Source organism: Vidua macroura, chromosome 30 (genome assembly GCF_024509145.1).
Source record: "Vidua macroura isolate BioBank_ID:100142 chromosome 30, ASM2450914v1, whole genome shotgun sequence".
Taxonomy (NCBI): domain Eukaryota; kingdom Metazoa; phylum Chordata; class Aves; order Passeriformes; family Viduidae; genus Vidua; species Vidua macroura.
In genome coordinates, this window is record NC_071600.1 from 1,617,619 (window position 1) to 1,635,512 (window position 17,894).

General features: G+C 55.6%; 1 protein-coding gene and 2 pseudogenes across 1 annotated transcript; 1 reads left to right on the forward strand and 2 right to left on the reverse strand.

Moving 5' to 3' along the window:
• LOC128820668 (uncharacterized) overlaps positions 1-17,894 on the reverse strand; it is a 1,438,581-nt pseudogene that overhangs the window by 1,038,688 nt on the left and 381,999 nt on the right.
• Positions 1-17,894, forward strand: part of LOC128820667 (uncharacterized) — a 2,212,279-nt pseudogene that overhangs the window by 499,200 nt on the left and 1,695,185 nt on the right.
• On the reverse strand, positions 15,477-16,579 carry LOC128820719 (olfactory receptor 14J1-like). Its single transcript, XM_054001539.1, has one exon. It carries the CDS (start codon positions 16,502-16,504, stop codon positions 15,572-15,574), a length of 933 nt encoding a protein of 310 aa, XP_053857514.1. The 5' UTR covers positions 16,505-16,579; the 3' UTR covers positions 15,477-15,571.

Below are 17,894 nucleotides of genomic sequence, written 5' to 3' on the forward strand. Positions count from 1 at the left end.
GTTTTGATCTGCTTGGGGATACCAAGCCATGCCATAGCTGTCAGCCAGTGCTGCATCGTGGCCTTAGAGTTAGCTTTGGGGTGCTGTGTGACTACGATCGCTCCGCTGTAAGTGTCCACTGTCACTGCAATCCATGCTTGGGGCTTTAGCAGTTGACATAAGGTGAAGTCCGACTGCCAGATTTCCGAGGCCTTGAGACCTCTTGGGTTGACCCCACTGGTCCGCAGGGGTGACTTCTGGCAGTGAGGGCAAGTGGCCACTACATGTTTTGCGTCCACGGTCGAGATCCCGCATCTCTTCGCCAGTGCTTTGGCTCCGATGTGGAGCGACTCGTGCAGCTGCCGAGCTTCCTGCAGCGTCCACACTCCCTTTGCTGCGGCGTCCGCCTTGTCGTTGCCGGTCTGGAAGAAGCCCTTGACTGGGTTGTGGCTGTTGACATGGATGACAGACACGGTGCCCCGTCGCGAGGAGAGCGCCTCCTCCAGCATTGAGGCCGCTGCTGACGTTGACACGCCTGGTCCTGACATGGCCAGGCAAAGCTTTGTCACGAATATAGAGTCTGTTACGATGTTGAGGTGTTCGTCTTGGAAGAGTCCGCATGCCAAGACCACTGCTGCTGCTTCCAGTTGTTGCACTGACAGTGTGGGGTCACTTGTTTTGACGCAATGCCATTGCTCTCCTTCCTGCCACACTGCCGCTGCAGTAGAAGTCGTGGAGGAAGCGTCTGTGAAGACCGTCGGTCCCGGCTGCGGTCGGTCCATGACCTTTGGCGGCATGTCTATATCGACAATGGTCAGCAGCTGAGTCCAAGGTGGCCTGGTGGCGTAGGAGATTTCTCCTCCAAAGCCGGTGAGGGCAAGGGCCAGGTGCTCTGATATTGAGGTCGACTCCGTGGTTGGCCGCTTGCGAAAGGGGAGGTGGATTCTTGTCGGCTCGGTTCCCAGGTGTCTCAGAGCGAGTCTCCTACCTTTCATGATGAGGTTGGCGATGCATTCAACTCCCAGGGAAAACGCACGAGTTGGTCTTCCGAGAACCACCCATTGGATCGGCCGGGACTTTTCGGAAGGTCCTTGGGCTAGTGCTCCCACTCCTCCCTTTTGTGTGAAGTGGACGTACAGATCGAGTGGCGCATCTGGGTCCCACCTGGCAAGCGTGCCAGTAGACATCTGGTGCTCGATGAAGTCGAGGGAGCTCGCTGCTTGTGGCGTCAGTTCCTTGGGGTCCCAGGGGTGCTTTCCTTTCAGGAGGTCATATAGGGGTTCCATGACCTCGGGTGGAACCAGGATGACGTTGCGGAGCCACTGCAGAGAACCCACAAGGCGCTGCACGTCATGGAGCGTCTTGATGTCTCGGCGGACCTTCACCTTGGGAGGCGTCACGTGGGAGTCCATGATCCCCACTCCCAGGAAGGTCACGCAGGGTCCTCTCTTGATCTTCGTGTTCGCGATCTCAAAGCCATTGGCCTGGAGAGTTTCCGTGATCGCAGTCACCAGGTGATCCACCTGGCTCGTCGACGGTGCAGCAACGAGGATGTCGTCCATGTATTGAACGATGGTCGCAGCGGGGTAGGACTGTTGGACTGGCGCCAGTGCTCTGTCCACGGTGATTTGGCATATGGTCGGGCTGTCCACGAGACCTTGCGGTAACACCTTCCATTGGAAGCGGAGGTTAGGTCGCTCGCCGTTCGGGAACACGATGGAAAAGGCGAACCGTTCCTTGTCCTCAGCGTGCAGGGGTATTGAAAAGAAGCAGTCCTTGATGTCCAGCACTGCGCATGGCTGCCCTTTGGGGATGGCTGAGTTCGTGGGCAGCAGTGTCTGGACTAGACCCATGGGTTGGATTGCCCTGTTCACCTCCCTCAGGTCGTGGATGAGGCGATGACCCTCTCCGGACCTTTTGGGGATTACAAATACGGGGGTGTTCCACGGGCTGGTGGAGGGTTCTATGTGACCCTTCTGCAGCTCGCGGCTGACCAGTTCCAGCAAGGCTGCCATTCGAGGCTTTGACAGGGGCCACTGCTCGACCCATATGGGGTCTGACGATTTCCAGGTCAGTCTGATTGGCAGCGGTGGGTGTACGGCAGTGGCCCTCAGGATAAATTTGTAATTCTGGCTCCTAACATAGCGAGGACGTCCCTTCCTATCAAGGGTGGAGAGCTTTGTAGAATGTAGGGGTAGATTGCCACTGTCCGTTCCGGCCCCTTTTTCGTGTGGAGTGTTATGGCCACCAGCTGGGTGCTTTTCCACGCCCGGGATGGCCCCCCCACTCCGTTCACTGGGGGGATCTCTTTACATTGCCAGTGCTGAGGCCAAAGCGCTTGGGGGAAAACTGTGCAGTCGGATCCCGTGTCCGCCCAGAACTGAAGCCCTATGATGTGGGGATCCTGACTGCCGTAAAGGCGGCATGTCCCCCACATCTTCAGGGGTTCCTTCCCTATTTTCATGGCCAAGGCCACCCAGGGGTCCCGCTCTGGGTCGTCCCCTGCTGGCCCTGTGGCACAAGCGTGGCTTGTGGCAGCGGTGGACACGATGGTGCCGCTGGCGGCGCTGCAAAGCTCTGCGATTGTGTCGCTGGTGGGGGTGCAAGGCTGGCTGCCTCCTGTGGGGGCATGGGGTATGAGGGCCCCCCGCCCCACTGGGGGTTGACATAAATGGGCCGCTTCGCATTCGCAGCGGGAGGAGGCTGAGTGCGGCCAGTGTGCCCCCTCCCTTTCCCGTTTCCCTGAGGCCGGGACCTGCAGTCCTTAGCGAAGTGCCCCTTCTTCCCACAGCTCCAGCAGGGCCCTCTCGGGCGTGCTTGAGATGGGGGCACCGCCGCAGACTGCGGTGCCGGCTGGGGACAGCTCACGGCGATGTGGCCTGCCTGACCGCACTTGAAGCACGCCATGGCACTGGTTAGGGTGTGAACGGCTGCCTGGATGGGTGTTAGGTGTTCTTCTCTTACGACGTGCCTGATCATATCGGCTAGGCTGGCCCCGGCTGGCAGGGAGCGCAGAATGTCTTTGGTGACGGAGTTACATTGCTGGCGCAAGCAGTCTGCCACCATGGGACCCTTTGCCTCTGCAGGCAGGGTAGAGGAGTCTACTGCTGCCTGCAGGCGGTCTACGAACTGCGTGAAGCTTTCGCTCTCTGCCTGTCTTATGGTGGACCACGGTGACGGCTTGGCCACGACCAGAGAGGTGGCCCGAATAGCCTCCCTAGCAGCTCGAGTGGTGGCCCTGACTTCCTCAGCCCACATCAGTGCGGCTTGTTGCTGAGGTGTAACCATCTCGTCATGCTTCCCCAGCAGCCTGGACAGGCTTGAACCATGCAATGGCTGCCCAGCCCCGGAAGCCTGGGTTAGAGCCCTCGTACAATTGTCTTCCCATTCCTGTTTAAACACGATCATTCCCGCACCACCGAGTATCATGCGACTTACCTGTTTGATATCAAAGGGGAGCAAGTCGTCATTACCAAAAAGGCCGTCCACGAGGGTGGAGACCATAGCCGAGTTGATCCCTTTCTCCAAGATTGCTTTGACAATTGCCTGTACGTCTTTGGGGTTTACCGGATTATATACCCGTTGTTGGTTTCCCTCGGGTCCGGTGATCCTCACCGGGAAGGCTTTTACTGCCCCGGAAGGAGCCCATTTTGCACAAGCTATCTTTATTCTAGCCCAGTCGGTAAACTGGGCTGGTTCGCATTGTGATTGCCTTTCGATGTGGCTTAAGGCTTTGTTTGGTTTTGTTTCAAACCGCGTTAGCTCCGCTTTTTCCGTTTCTGAGTCCCCATCAGCGTCCGTCAGCTCTCCCGAGCTGTCAGAGCTGGTGGAGCTCGACTCAGAGCCGGAAGTCGAGTGCCAGCGCGTTTCCGGGTCCCGGTGCCTTTTCGTGCAGCTCCGGCCCCGTCCCTCCCCCTCCCTTCGGGGGTGGTGCCGTTCCCGCCCCCTGGGCTTGCCCTGCCGCCCGCAGGGGGAGGTCTCTCCCTTAGATGGTAGCGGCGCTGAGCATGGCTCCTGATTGGGCATGCACTCTCCGCCGCCCCCCTCCTCCTCCTTTCCTCACGGCTGCGCACTAGCGGGAATCTGGGTATTCGGGGTCTTCCCGCAGGAAGCATGCGCGCCCCGCCCATCTTCTCGGTCACCGGCGCCATGTTTGGCGGGATAGGGCGGCGGCGGCGGCGCCGCTCGTCCCTCCGCGTCTCTGGCTTCCCTAGCCAGTACCTCCCAAACGGACTGCGCGCGCTGCCGCGCCCCCGGCGCCGAGTCGCCGATCCGCAGTGAAGGGACGGACGGGGGGTCCGCGAGTTTTTTGGTAAGTCCCGCGGGGGAGGTTGGGCTCGGGCTCGGGCTCGGGGAGGGGGGGGACGCGCCCAATCCCCCCGGGTCCCCGCTCCCGGGTACCTCGCTGTCGGGGGCGGTTTGCGTTGCCGCTCCTACCCCCAGCTTGGGTGTAGCTAATAAACATGCGCTTGCCGCGCTCCATGTTTCTTGTTCCTCTAACGCCTCGCGCAGAGCCCGCTCGACTTTTCCCCAAGCCTTGAGGCTTTTTCCGCTGCCTGAGGTCTTTGTTTCCTCGGCTAACGCGGCTGTACATCTCCCCCACACCTCCGGGTGTAATGTATCCACGGGACGTTCAATCGTCCCGAGCTCAAGGAGTCTCGCAATAGCGAGGTAAAAATCCTTGAGCTTACACTTAATTCCCCACTGCTTATAAATCGAACTTACGACCTTCGCGATGGCCTCCATGTGGCTCGCTGGTCCGGGGATGTCACCCCCGCCTAGAATCGGCTTGGCCGTTCTGGCCGCTGTCTCTTGTCCAGGAGATTCCCGCTACCCGAGGGTTTCGGCACCATATGTCACCTTCTGATGAGAAGGCGGGCGACCTGGTTCAAGACACAGCACGGCAACCCGGCCTCCCCCAGGTCACTCGGGCCACAGACATGCACAGACACCAATGTGGTGGATGGTCAAATGGCATTTATTATCTTATCTCATGGGGTTAAATAGTCAAGGGGGCTTCACTACGTCAGAAGGGGATGGTGGGTCTGGTTGGGGTTAGTAAGGAGTGGAAAACTACTGAGTTAGGAGGGGCTGCATGCTTTAGGGGTAATTGATTAACTATAGCAGGAAGAAGGGGGGAAGGGTCTAGCTTTCCGTCACATCCCGAGATCTTCCGTTCGCCTGTCCCTATCTACCACACATCACAGAGATGGCACTGTGACATCACAGGGGCAGTGTGACATCAGAAGGGCAATGTGACATAACACAGGCTGGGTGATGTCACAGGGACAGTGTGACATCATAGGGGCAGTGTGACATCACAGAGATAGCTGTGTGACATCACAAAGGCAGTGTGACATCATAGGGGCACTATGACATCACAGAGTGGGCTGTGTGATGTCACAGAGATGGCTGTGTGACATCACAAGGGCAGTGTGACATCATAGGGGCACTATGACATCACAGTGATGGTTGTGTAACATCACAGGGCTGTGTGACATCACAGGGCTGTGTGACATCACAGAGATGGCTCTGTGACATCACAGGGGCAGTGTGACATCATAGGGGCTGTATGACATCACAGAGTGGGCTGTGTGACGTCACAGAGATGGCTCGGTGACATCACAGTGATGGTCGTGTGACATCACAGAGCTGTGTGACATCACAGGGCTGTGTGACATCATAGGGGCAGTGTGACATCACAGAGATAGCTGTGTGATGTCACAGAGATGGCTCTGTGACATCACAGTGATGGTTGTGTGACATCACAGGGGCTGTGTGACATCACAGGGGCTGTGTGACATCACAGGGGCTGTGTGAGGTCACTGGGGAGGTCACTCCACCCCAGCCCCCCCTCACACTTCCCCCAGAGAAGTCCAACGCTGCTCGTGCACAGTGGGGTCCCCTGTCCCCCCGGGTCCCCCCGCCCCCGGCGCCGCAGCCTCCCCCAGAGGATGTTCCACGAGATCGACCCCAGAGCCTGACACGGGGACGGGGGACGGGGCCATGAGAGGTGGGACAGGGGGACAGGGACCCCCCAGCAGCATCCCCGTGTCCCCCAGGGCCAGAGCCTGGGCCAGGGCTCCTTCACCCTGTTACCAACGAGGGCTTGAGAGCGCTGAAAAAAATCCCCAGCAAGGGAGCAGCAAAAAACAGATTTAATATTAAGCGACAGCACGGCAAAGTTCCTTGGCAAGAGTCACTCTGCTCCTGACTGGACACTTCAGTCACATCAAGGAAACAAAGCAACAACAAAACCAAACAAAATCCAGGCAATCAGACCAGAAATTAGCCAATAACTGAGGCTTTCCTTCCTATGGAAAAGAACTGTCCTTCTCGGCCAGGCACCCATGGCCACAATCGGGATTTCACCTCCAACATCACCTGTTGTGACAGACTGGAGGAGATTGTTGGCTGGAAACATTTCCTGTGTGGGGGAGGAAGGGGCAGGTCCAGCCTTGCCCTGCCCTGGAACCCCAGCCCTGCCCTGCCCTGGAACCCCAATCCCCCCAGAGCCTCTATCCCAGCCCAGCAGTGGCTGCCAGTCCCTGGCACAGCACAGGCAATGCTCCACAGCCACCTCTGGAGCCCCAGCCCAGCTCCTGAGTGACCAAATGACCCCAAGTCCCAACTGGGGAAAGAGCACAGGAAGACCAAGGGTTATTTAAGGCTGACCACAAGGCAAGCACACATCTTGACCCTACCTCCTCTTGGAATTTCTATCTGAACACTGCTGGAATCCAGGAGTTGGTAGCTCTGTGTGTGCTTCTCTATATCTTATTTTTCTCTCTTTCTGTGTCTACTTCTACTTCTGTCCTCTTGCAAATGTTGATTAACTTAAAATTGAACAGGCATAGAGTTTGTGAAGTTGAATGGGCAGAGTTAATGATTTGAGAAGTGTTTTTTGTTAATTGAATGTTGTATTAAAACTTTTGCCAACGTTGCTCTGATTTTCTAAAGTTCCCAATAAAGGCTGTTTTGTTGTTTGGAGCTCCTGAGAATCTCTTGCTGGTATTTCTCCAGTGAGTCCAACTCAGAGGACACAAACAATTGTAATTCCTTATAAATGTCTCCCTTGAGTGAGTTTTTTAGTGGATGGGGGTCAGGGCTTGTGTGTCCTGCTTGGCACAGCCCAGGCAGGGCTTTCACAGCCCCATCCCACACTCCATTTCCCAGCTGGAGCCGCTGCTGCCTCTGAGTTCTGCTGCCCCAGCCCCAGGGACGCTCTCCTTGTCTGCCCATTCCCCCACGGTCTCTGGGCAGGGATGGCCTCAGTGGGGGCTGCTGACATCCTCAGCACCTTGGAGGCTGCTGCTGAATTTTACTGCTCCAGAGGCTCCTTCAGCCTTCAGCTCTTCAGCAATTCAGTGCCCCAGGGCTCATTAACATTCAGAACAACTTAACAAACCAAGCCTCTGGGAATAATTTGATTTAAGTTTTGAAATATTTTGTGGTTAATTAGACAGATTTCAGAAGCCTATTCAAAGTGAATATATTTAAAAAGACAGTAAAAAGATATTTTTTAGGTCCTGTTTAGTTTTTTTTTTTTTTTTCCCTGTTAATTCATTGATAAGTGCAATCTCCAATTGACATTGAATCCAAGTACCTCCTCATGCAGTTGGAATAGATATGAAAATCAAGACCCTTCATGGCTGACAATCAATCAGACTCTGTCCCTACCCCCACCCCACCATTGCCCCCATCCAAGCCCTGGCACTCAGAGCAGCCTTGTGCAAATCTGAGCTCCCTCCAGCCCAGGCTGCACCTGCAGCTTTCAGCTCCTTGGCTCCAACTCCCACCTGCTTTCCCTGGAGAAGGAGCTGCCCGAGACACAGAGGGATGTTCATTTCTTGTCAGCCAACAAAGCCAAGGGAAGGCACAGCTCGATCAAAAGTCATTCTTCTCCCTGGCTGTGCCCTGCCCCTGATCCCCACAGCCTGTCCTGTTTCCTTCATCCCTGCATTGCCAGGGACTTTCTGGGACAAGGCAGCTCTGCTCTGGGGATGGAGGGAGCTCCAAGTGCCACCACTGGAGTGGGAACCACAACTCACCAGGTTTGTGTCCTTTGGGGGTCAGGAACTGGTGAGACTCAGAGGCACAGAAAGTTTCTCTTCATGGCCAACAGACCACAGTTGAACAGGACACAATTTAATAACCATCACATTCTTTCCTGAGCTATGTGCAAGAGGAACAGTTTTAGACGAAGACATAAGAAAAGGCAATTCTGTGATAGATATAAACAGAATAAAATATAATTCATATTTATTTGAACTTCAGAAAGATTGGGCCACTCCCTGACTTTCAAAGCATGAAGCCAGTCTGTTGAGGGACACTTGAATGACCAGAAAGAATCTGGAGGAGGAAGTCTAGGTGCAACGGGAAATATATAGATCCACCTGGTCTAAATGAAGAGATGTCCTTAGACATGGCCATTTAAAAAGGAGAGCTGAAAATACCTGAAAGAAGAGGGAGAGGAAATAATAAACAGGATACTAATGACACAAGTAGATGTGAAGATCAGTCTTTCTTCTCCTGCCATCAGTACACTTCCAGGAAATTCCTGTCCCTAGAGGGAAAACTTTGCCATTTCTTTAAAGTACTCAAGTGACCCAGGTAATAAAAATGTGCCTGTATACTAATAAAATAAGAGGTATTAAAACCTTTGCCTCTTTCCAGGCAGACATCAGCTGTGTGCCCATGAACAGGCAGTGCCACTTGTGCCCTGAGGTGCCCAGCTGGGATTGGACCTCTCAGAGAGGAGCTGAGGGAGAGCAGAGCACCTTTCAAGCTGCAGGTCCCTGCCAGCCCCGCAGGGCTCCCGTGCCATCAACATCTGCTCTGCTCCAGGCTGAAACAGGGCCCAGCACGGTGCCGGGATCATCCGAGAGCTGAGGTGTGTGCTGGAATTCCATGCCCTCGCCATGGCGCAGCAGCCCTGCATTTCCCTGCTCCAGCCTTGGTCTCCAGCGCAGCCATGGAGGCTCTTTGGGCTCCTGAGTGTTCCTGCAGCCCCCAAGGGCAGCTGAGCTCTGCCTTTGGCACAGTCAGCCCTGGCCAGCGCAGGCCACGCTCAGCAATTCCTTGTCTGTGCCCGGCCTTGCTGCCAGCCCCGGCAGCGGCTGCGTGGCCCCTTGGTGGCCCTGTGCTGGCCCAGCCATGGTGCCACAGCCCCTGTGCAGGCCCAGCCCAGGACAGGAGCATTGCGGCTGGGAACGGCCCCTGTGCCGTGGTGCCCACGGCAGCCTTGGGGCTCTGTGCCCCATGGCCTCCCTGCTGGGCAGCCTCTGCCAGCTCCTGCCCAGCCCGTGGCACCTGTGGGGCTGCACAGACAGCCCTGCCCCGGGCTCTGCCGGCCTCTGGGCCAGCAGAGAGGCCGGCCAGGGCTGGCCATGGCCGGGAACAGGCCCTGAGCCCCGCAGCAGGATGGAGCTGGGCCACAGCCAAAGTCAGCCCAGGCCAAAGCTGGGCTCAGCAGCCAGGGCTGCCAAGGGCTGGGGACAGAGGCTGGCACTGACAAATGTCCTGGGCCCCCTCCCTGCTGTGTCCATGCCCCCAAGGGCACAGAGCAGCCTCCTCTCTCGGGCACTTGCCTGTTTTCAATGCCTTGCACAGGCGCTGGCCCTGCCCCACAAGGCCTGGGCTGAGTCCTGCCCCTGCACGCTCAGCCAGGCTGAGATGGACACTGATGGTTTCTGGGCCAGGCTCTCGCAGCCCAGCCCAGCTCCCTGCAAGCTCTGCCAGCTGCCCTGAGCTCTGTGCAGCACCAAGGGCCTCTCCCCAGCACAGCCCAGCCGGCTCTGGCCCCACAGCTCTGCTCAGGCCAGGCTGCTCTGGCCACTGGCCCCACGGCCTCAGCCCCTGCCAAGGGCACAGCAGCAGCTGCAGCTCAGCCAGGACTCAGCCCCAGCCATGGGGGAAGGGGCTTGCCCAAGGCACAAGGAGGCTCCCTGGCTGCCCTGCTCCCCTCGGCCTCAGCTGCTGAGAGCTCTGCAGCCCCTGCTGCCATCCCATCTGCCCAGGCCAGCACAAGAGCCCCGGCCTTGGGGCCCTCCAGAGCTGCTCCTGCTCCAGGCCCAGGGCCCATCCCAGAGCTGGGGCAGCCACAAAGCTCTGCCCATTTCTGCTCATTGCTGCTCTGATGGGGATGGATCCTCAGCCCCTTGGAGCTTGCTGATGAATTTTCCTACTCCAGACGCCTCTCCCTTCTTGAGCTCTTCAGTTCCGGAATTGCATGGTAAAAGCTCATAAACATCTGTTCAAAACACCCAAGACAAGAAAAGCCCCTGGAAATAATTCAAGTCCTCAATTCTTTTGTGGTTAATTAGTCAGGTTTCAGAAGTGTATTCCAAATGAATTTACTATATTGAAAACAGTGCAGAGAGAATTGTTCTTTTCCTGTTTCTAGATTGATATCAGCAATGTCCAATTGATATTGACCCCCAGCACCTCCTAATGCAGTTTGAACAGATATGAAAATCAAGACCCTTCATGGCTGACAATCAATCAGACTCTGTCCCACCCCCTCCCCACCATTTCCCTCATCCAAGCCCTGGCACTCAGAGCAGCTGAGGAATGGAGTCACATCCAGGGCTGTCCCCTGGGCTCAAGATTGGGGCCAGGTCAGTGAAATCTCTTTATTGCTGATCTGGACGAGGCCATCGAGGGCACCCTCAGGCAGTTCCAGGTGAGCCCAGGCTGGGTGGGAGTGTGGCTGTGCTGGAGGGCAGGAAGCTCTGCAGAGGGATCTGGACAGGCTGGAGCCATGGGCCCAGGACAATGGGATGAGGTTCACCAAGGCCAAGGGCCGGGTCCTGCCCTGGGCTCACAACCACCCCAAATCCCTGGCCATGCCCTGCCCCTGATCCCCACAGCCTGTCCTGTTTCCTTCATCCCTGCATTGCCAGGGACTTTCTGGGACAAGGCAGCTCTGCTCTGGGGATGGAGGGAGCTCCAAGTGCCACCACTGGAGTGGGAACCACAACTCATCAGGTTTGTGTCCTTTGGGGGTCAGGAACTGGTGAGACTCAGAGGCACAGAAAGTTTCTCTTCATGGCCAGCAGACCACACTTGAACAGGACACAATGTAATAACAATCACGCTCTTCCCTGAGTTATGTGCAACGTCCCAGCAGTGTCTGATGAGTCCACCATCCACAAGTGATTTCCATACTAGAATTAATTTAAGACAAATGTGGTTCTGTGACAGATATAAACACAATTAAGCTCTTGTATCAGGATGCTAATCCTGGAGTGGGGGAAAAACAGATCGAACAATTCCTGATTTGCAAAGCTGTCAGTGGTGGATAGAGAAGGGAGGTCAGGCTGCTTTTGGTGTTGAGGAAATGCTGAAACCAGCCTGACTCATTTCATCTCCTCCTGGCCTGGCTGATCGCCCGTCTTTCCCCTTCCACCCATTGGCTTTTGTCTCCCACCAGGCCCCCAGTGAAGAACCTGTCTCTGTGTTCTCCATCCCCTCCTCGCTGGCACTGCCAGGCTGGGATGAGGAGCCCCTCAGCCTTCCCTGCTCCGGGCTGGACAAGCCCAGCTCCCTCAGCCTCTGCTCACAGCCCAAGGGCTCCAGCCCCACCTTGGAGGCCCTTCCCTAAGCCTGCTCCAGCTGCCAGACATCTTTCCTGCCCTGGGGAACCCAACCCAGGCCACAGGGACCTGGATAATCCATGTCCTTGATGTCCTGGTCACACAGCCCTGGCCCCTTTTCCCCGTGTCAGGCTCTGGGGTGGATCCTGTGGAACATCCTTTGGTGGAGGCTGTGGCTCCAGGTGGACCGGGGGGATAGCGGGGGACAGGGACCCCGCTGGGCATGAACAGCATTGGAGTTGTTGGGAGAAACTGTGAGGGGGAGCTGGGGTGGAGTGACCAACCCAGTGACCTCACACAGCCCTCCTGGGATGTCACACAGCCCCTCTGGGATGTCACAGCTCGTTCTCTAATGTCACGGAGCTGGTCTCTGATGCCACAATCCATTCTGGGATGTCACAGAGCTGCCCTGTAATGTCACAGCAGGCTCTGGGCTGTCACAGACAGTCTATGATGTCGTAGCTGCCCGATGGCCTCACATAACCCACTCTGTGATGTCATAGCCCACTCTGTGACCTCATGTTACAGATGATAAATTGTTTCCACCAGGTGAGCTGACACCTGGAGCTTGTTCTCCAAAACCCCAGGCCTATGGAAACCACACAATGCCCATTGTGTGAGAAGGGGAGCTGGAAGTTCACCAGCCTCAGTGTCCTGCCAGCTCAGCCAGGCCCACGGGAACATTGGGGTCCACGACCACCAGGGACCACCAGAGAGACCCCCAGGACAGAAGAGAGCATGGGTAAAGGGGAGGGGAAATATGTTAATGATTTTGGGGAAATGATTATCAGATGTATGTTTAGTCCAGGATAATCAATGAATATGTGTGCAAAATACAGAATATGAACAGAAACTTTCCTGCACTCAGCATGCTCGGCTTTGGGAGGAGCTATCCCCCGTGCATCCGGCTGAATAAAGAATGCTGCTTCTTAATGCTGCACTGGTGTGAAGGAGTTTTCTGTTTCACCGAATTTTTGGTAACTCCCACGCCCAAGGAAAGCTCTGTCTCCTGCTGCTCACAAACAGAGAAGGGCTGGTGGCAGATGGGGGGGTCAGAGGCTGCCTGGGGCACAGTGACCATGAAATAATCAAGTTTTCAATGTTCTGTGAAAGAAGGAGGGGCAACAACAAAACTGCCACACTGGAATTAGGCAGGGCAGAATTTGGCCTATTTAGGATGCTGATTTGGGGAGTACCGTATCACGTACTGAATGTTTTATGGGAAACAGCTTTTAGAAACAAAGGGGTCCAGGAAGGATGGGCACATTTCAAGAAAGTAATCTTAAGGGGAAAGGAGCAGCCTGTCCCAGTGTGGCAAAAGATGAGCCGGTGAGGAAAATGACTGCCCTGGCTGCACATGGAGATTTTGTGGGAACTCTGGGGAAAAAAACAGGGTGCACCAGCTTCGGACAGAAGGTCAGGCAACTTTGCAAGTGTTTAATGATGTTGTTAGGTCATGCAGAAAGAAAAGCTGAGAGGTGAAATTTCATTTAGAGCTTAACCTGGCCACTTCTGTGAAAAATAATAGAAAATACAGAAAATATTTTCTATTTTCTAAAAAAATAGAAAAATACAGAAAATATTTCTGTAAATAAATTAATAGAAAAACGTGGGATAAGGAGAACCTCTACTCTTTATTGGATGCAGTGGAGAATAGAGTAACTAAAGATAAGGAAAAGTCTGAGCTACTTAACATCTTGTTTGTCTTAATTTTCAATATTAGGACAGGCTGTCCTCAGGACAAGAGTTCTCCTGAGCTGGCAGATGGGCACAGGGAGCAGAACTGCCCCTGTAATCCAGGAGGAAGCAGCTGGTGACCTGCTGAGCCACTCAGATGCTCACAGGTGTATGGGATGGGATGGGATCCATCCTAGGGGGGTGAGGGAGCTGGTGGATAAGCTCCCAAGCTGCTCTCCATCATTTCCCATCAGTCCTGGCTCAGCAGGGAGGTGCCAGAGCACTGGAGGTGCCAGTGTGAGCCCATCCCCAAGAAGGGCTGGAAGGAGGATCTGGGGAACTCCAGGCCTGTCAGCCTGACCTCGGTGCCCGGCAAGGTTCTGGAACAGATCACCTTGAGTGCCATCACAGGGCAGCCACAGGATGGCTGAGGGGTCAGAGCCAGCCAGCGTGGATTTAAGTATCTGCATTGATGGTCTGGATGAGGGAATTGAGTCCACCATCAGCAAATTTGCAGATGACACCAAGCTGGGTGTGAGTGTGGATCTGCTGGAGGGCAGGAGGGCTCTGCACAGGGCCCTGGACAGGCTGGATCCAGGGCCCAAATCCAACAAGGTGAGGTTTAACAAGTCCAACTGCCGGGTCCTGCACTTTGGCCACAACAAGCCCTGCAGGGCTCCAGGCTGGGGACAGAAGGGCTGGAGAGCAGCCAGGCAGAAAGGGACCTGCAGGGAGTGATGGACAGCAGGCTGGACATGAGCCAGCCGTGTGCCCAGGTGGCCAAGAAGGCCAATGGCTCCTGGCCTGGATCAGGAATGGTGTGGCCAGCAGGAGCAGGGCAGTGATTCTTCCCCTGTGCTGGGCACTGCTTGGGCAGCACCTGGAGTGCTGTGTCCAGTTCTGGGCCCCCAATTTAGGAAGGACATGGAGGGGCTGGAGCGTGTCCAGAGAAGGGCACCAAGGCTGGTGAGGGCTCTGGAGCACAAGTCCTGTGAGGAGCGGCTGAGGGAGCTGGGGTTGTTGATCCTGGAGAAGAGGAGGCTCAGGGGAGACAAGGCGGTGTCAGGGCACAGGTTGGACTTGATGATCTCCAAGGTCTTTTCCAGCCTTGCTGATTCTGGGATTCTCTGAAACCACCCTTGGAGCAGTTGCAGGAGGAGCCCTGGGCCTCCTCTTCAGAAGCTGCAGCAGCCCAGGTCCCTCAGCTTCTCCTCAGAGCCCCAAAGCCCATCCTGTCAGTCCTGCAGAGCCTCTGCAGCTCCTCCTCCTTGCCCAGAACAGGGAGCCCCACAGGCAGACACAGCAGCCCAGATGTGCCCCCCTGGCCTGGGCTGCCTCTGGCAAGGGAGCAGCACGAGGCACTGCAGGAGCCTGCAGACAATTCCTGCAGCACTTGTGGGGTGATCCTGCTCCCCAAGGGATGTTTCCATGGTGCCAATGTCAGGAACTGCAATGGGGAGTGGGGCCAGAGAGGAGAGGGCTCGGGGCAGTTTGGGGGTGGCTGCCAGGCAGCCCTGGCTCTGAGCAACAGCGTCTGCAGTGGGACAGGAAAGTCCCAGCTGATGGGAACAAACTTTCTGGCTGAGTGCAGAGGCCAGGACAAAGCTGAGTGGTTTCCCTGGCATCCCCCAGCCCTTCCTGGCCCCAGGGGCTGATGGCATTTGTGCTCCCTCATGTCCATGCCCCCACACCACAACTCTGGGGCTCCTGACGGGGGTTTTCTGTGCTGAGCATTGGCCTGGCCGTGTTCTTGAGAGAGCCTGGGCAAGGAGCCCGGAGCCCCCAGGCCCTGGCCTGAGGCGTCAGCGCTGCCCCAGCAGTGCCCATGGCCTGTCCCTGCTGCAGCCCCGGCACTGCCACCCCCAGGACTGTGCCCGGCCCCGAGAGCACTCAGGCCCTGCAGCAACACCAGGGCCACCAGGGCAGCAGGGCAGGGCCACGGGAGCAGCACTGGCAGCACCAAGTGCTGCTGCTGCTGCTGGGCACAGCTGCCGTGCCAGCACTGATCTGCCCCCAGCTCTGCACACAGACATTGCTGCTGCAGCTCCAGAGGAGGCAACAAAAGGGCAGCTCTGCAGAAAACTCTGCTGGGAGATCCTTGAGTTACTTTAAAGACACGGAGAGCGCAGCCCCTCATTGACACAGTCTGTGGCCACAGGGAATGTGGAGAGAAACAAAATGAGAAATGGTACTAAAAATGTTCTTTTTGGACAACATGGAAAAACTAAAACAAAGGAATAGAACCTCCAAAATGAAACCAACAAGATGTATAAAAGATGACTTTGACTACAAGTGATTGGCAGAAATTGGCCAGCAGTTTAATGTTCCTGAAAGCATCCAGTCATCAGTCTCCTCACTGCAGCCTTGAGCTCCTGGTTCCTCAGGCTGTAGATGAGGGGGTTCAGGGCTGGAGGCACCACCGAGTACAGAACTGACACTGACAGATCCAGGGATGGGGAGGACATCGAGGGGGGCTTCAGGTGAGCAAACACTGCAGTGCTGACAAACAGGATGACTACAGCCAGGTGAGGGAGGCAGGTGGAAAAGGCTTTGTGCCGTCCCTGCTCAGAGGGGATCCTCAGCACGGCCCTGAAGATCTGCACATAGGAGAAAACAATGAATACAAAACAACCAAATACCAAACACACACTAATAACAAGAAGCCCAAGTTCCCTGAGATAGGATTTGGAGCAGGAGAGCTTGAGGATCTGTGGGATATCACAGAAGAACTGGCCCAGGGCATTGCCATGGCACAGGGGCAGGGAAAATGTATTGGCCGTGTGCAGCAGAGCATTGAGAAAGGCACTGGCCCAGGCAGCTGCTGCCATGTGGGCACAAGCTCTGCTGCCCAGGAGGGTCCCGTAGTGCAGGGGTTTGCAGATGGACACGTAGCGGTCGTAGCACATGATGGTCAGGAGGGAAAGCTGTGTTCTAATGAAGAAGATAAGCATAAAAACTTGAACAGCACATCCAGTGTAGGAGATGGTGCTGGTGTCCCAGAGGGAATTGTGCATGGCTTTGGGGACAGTGGTGCAGATGGAGCCCAGGTGGCTGAGGGCCAGGTTGAGCAGGAAGAAGAACATGGGCGTGTGCAGGTGGTGGCCGCAGGCTACGGCGCTGATGATGAGGCCGTTGCCCAGGAGGGCAGCCAGGGAGATGCCCAGCAAGAGGCAGAAGTGCAGGAGCTGCAGCTGCCGCGTCTCTGCCAGTGCCAGCAGGAGGAAGTGGCTGATGGAGCTGCTGTTGGACATTTGCTGTGGCTGCACATGGGCACCTGTTCATGGAGAAAGGACAGTGACAAGTCAGGAGAGGCTGCTTGGAGCCAAACCTGGGCCATTCCCTGTAGCCTGTCATGCTGGGACTCACCCACCCTTCTTCCTGCTCTGGGAAAACCTTCACCCAGGTCCCTGCCTGAGCTCCAGCTGTGCTGGCTGAGTGTGCCAAGAGCAGCCAGGGCTCTGCATGGGGGTTCTCAAGGAGCCATCCCTGCCCTGCTGCCCTGAGTTTGTGGCCATGTGGCAGAGGGACAAGGCTGAGTATTCAGCATTTGTCAGGGAATTACTCCTACTGCAGAAAGGCTTGGTAGCATTTGCACTGCCACATCTAGAAGACTTGGATAGCAGGGAAAAGATATAGGGAATGTTTTTCCTAGCCACACATCATTGCTGGCTCTCTGAGGTCAGAAATCCCCAGCATTGCTGCTGCACTCAGAGTTTGGCACTGAGAGATGGGAGAGGCAAAGGATTCCCAGTGGCTGAGGGAAGGTGAGGGGCTGGATGGGCTTGTTCCCCCAGCACTGCTCTGCTCAGCCCCCTCTCCTTCCCAGAGCATCTCCCTGGGCCTGGACATTCCCTCCTGAGAGGTGCCTTGTCCCTGCCAGCGCTCACAGAGCCCATCCCACCCCGTGTGCCCTCGGCCCGGCCCTACAGAAACCTGCCTGTGTGCAGGGCCCTGGCTGGGGCAGGGTCTGTGTGCAGCTGGGCAAGGGCAGCTCAGGAGAGCCCTGCTGGGCCCTGCCAAGGTGATGCTGCTGCTCTCCAGGGCTGAGAGTGGCTGAAGGCCCTTTGGGAGGCTGCCAGCAGAGAGACTGACCACCCAAAGTCACAGTTCTGGAGTCTCTGTAAATGTTCAATCATTCCTTTGATGATCCTGTGTTCCTTTCAACTCAGAATGTTCTGTCATTCTGGGATTACAATTCCTCTTCTGCTTCTCTCACCCTTTTGTCTATGATCAAAAGAGAAAAAAAAAAAAAAAAAAAAACCTTGCAACAGAATTAGAACAGTAAAGGAAAAACCAGACCTTATTGGAAGCTTCCAGGTGTCCCAGAGGGGATGAGGCACAACCGGCTCCTGATTTCAGCAATTTATAAAGGTTGATTAATTAGGATATTTAACAGGAAAATCCAATAAGAGATTCAGTTTTCCAAGTTACACACCCCTGTCTCACCGATTGGAGAAGGTCCAAGAGCTTCTTTGCCCCACTTTTTGTTATGACTGCTCACATTCTGGTCAACAACCCAAATGTTCTTCTTGTAGGTCCTCTTCCTGATAATAAGAATATACAGTATTTTAAAAATGTGTTTAGACAGGTTATTGTTCTAAAGACTAAGAGAAAGGTTAGGAAATGCACTAGAGTTAATTA

Excerpts from the sequence above, each read along its gene's own strand:
- LOC128820719 (XM_054001539.1), bottom strand. The coding sequence starts at position 16,504 with ATGTCCAACAGCAGCTCCATCAGCCACTTCCTCCTGCTGGCACTGGCA.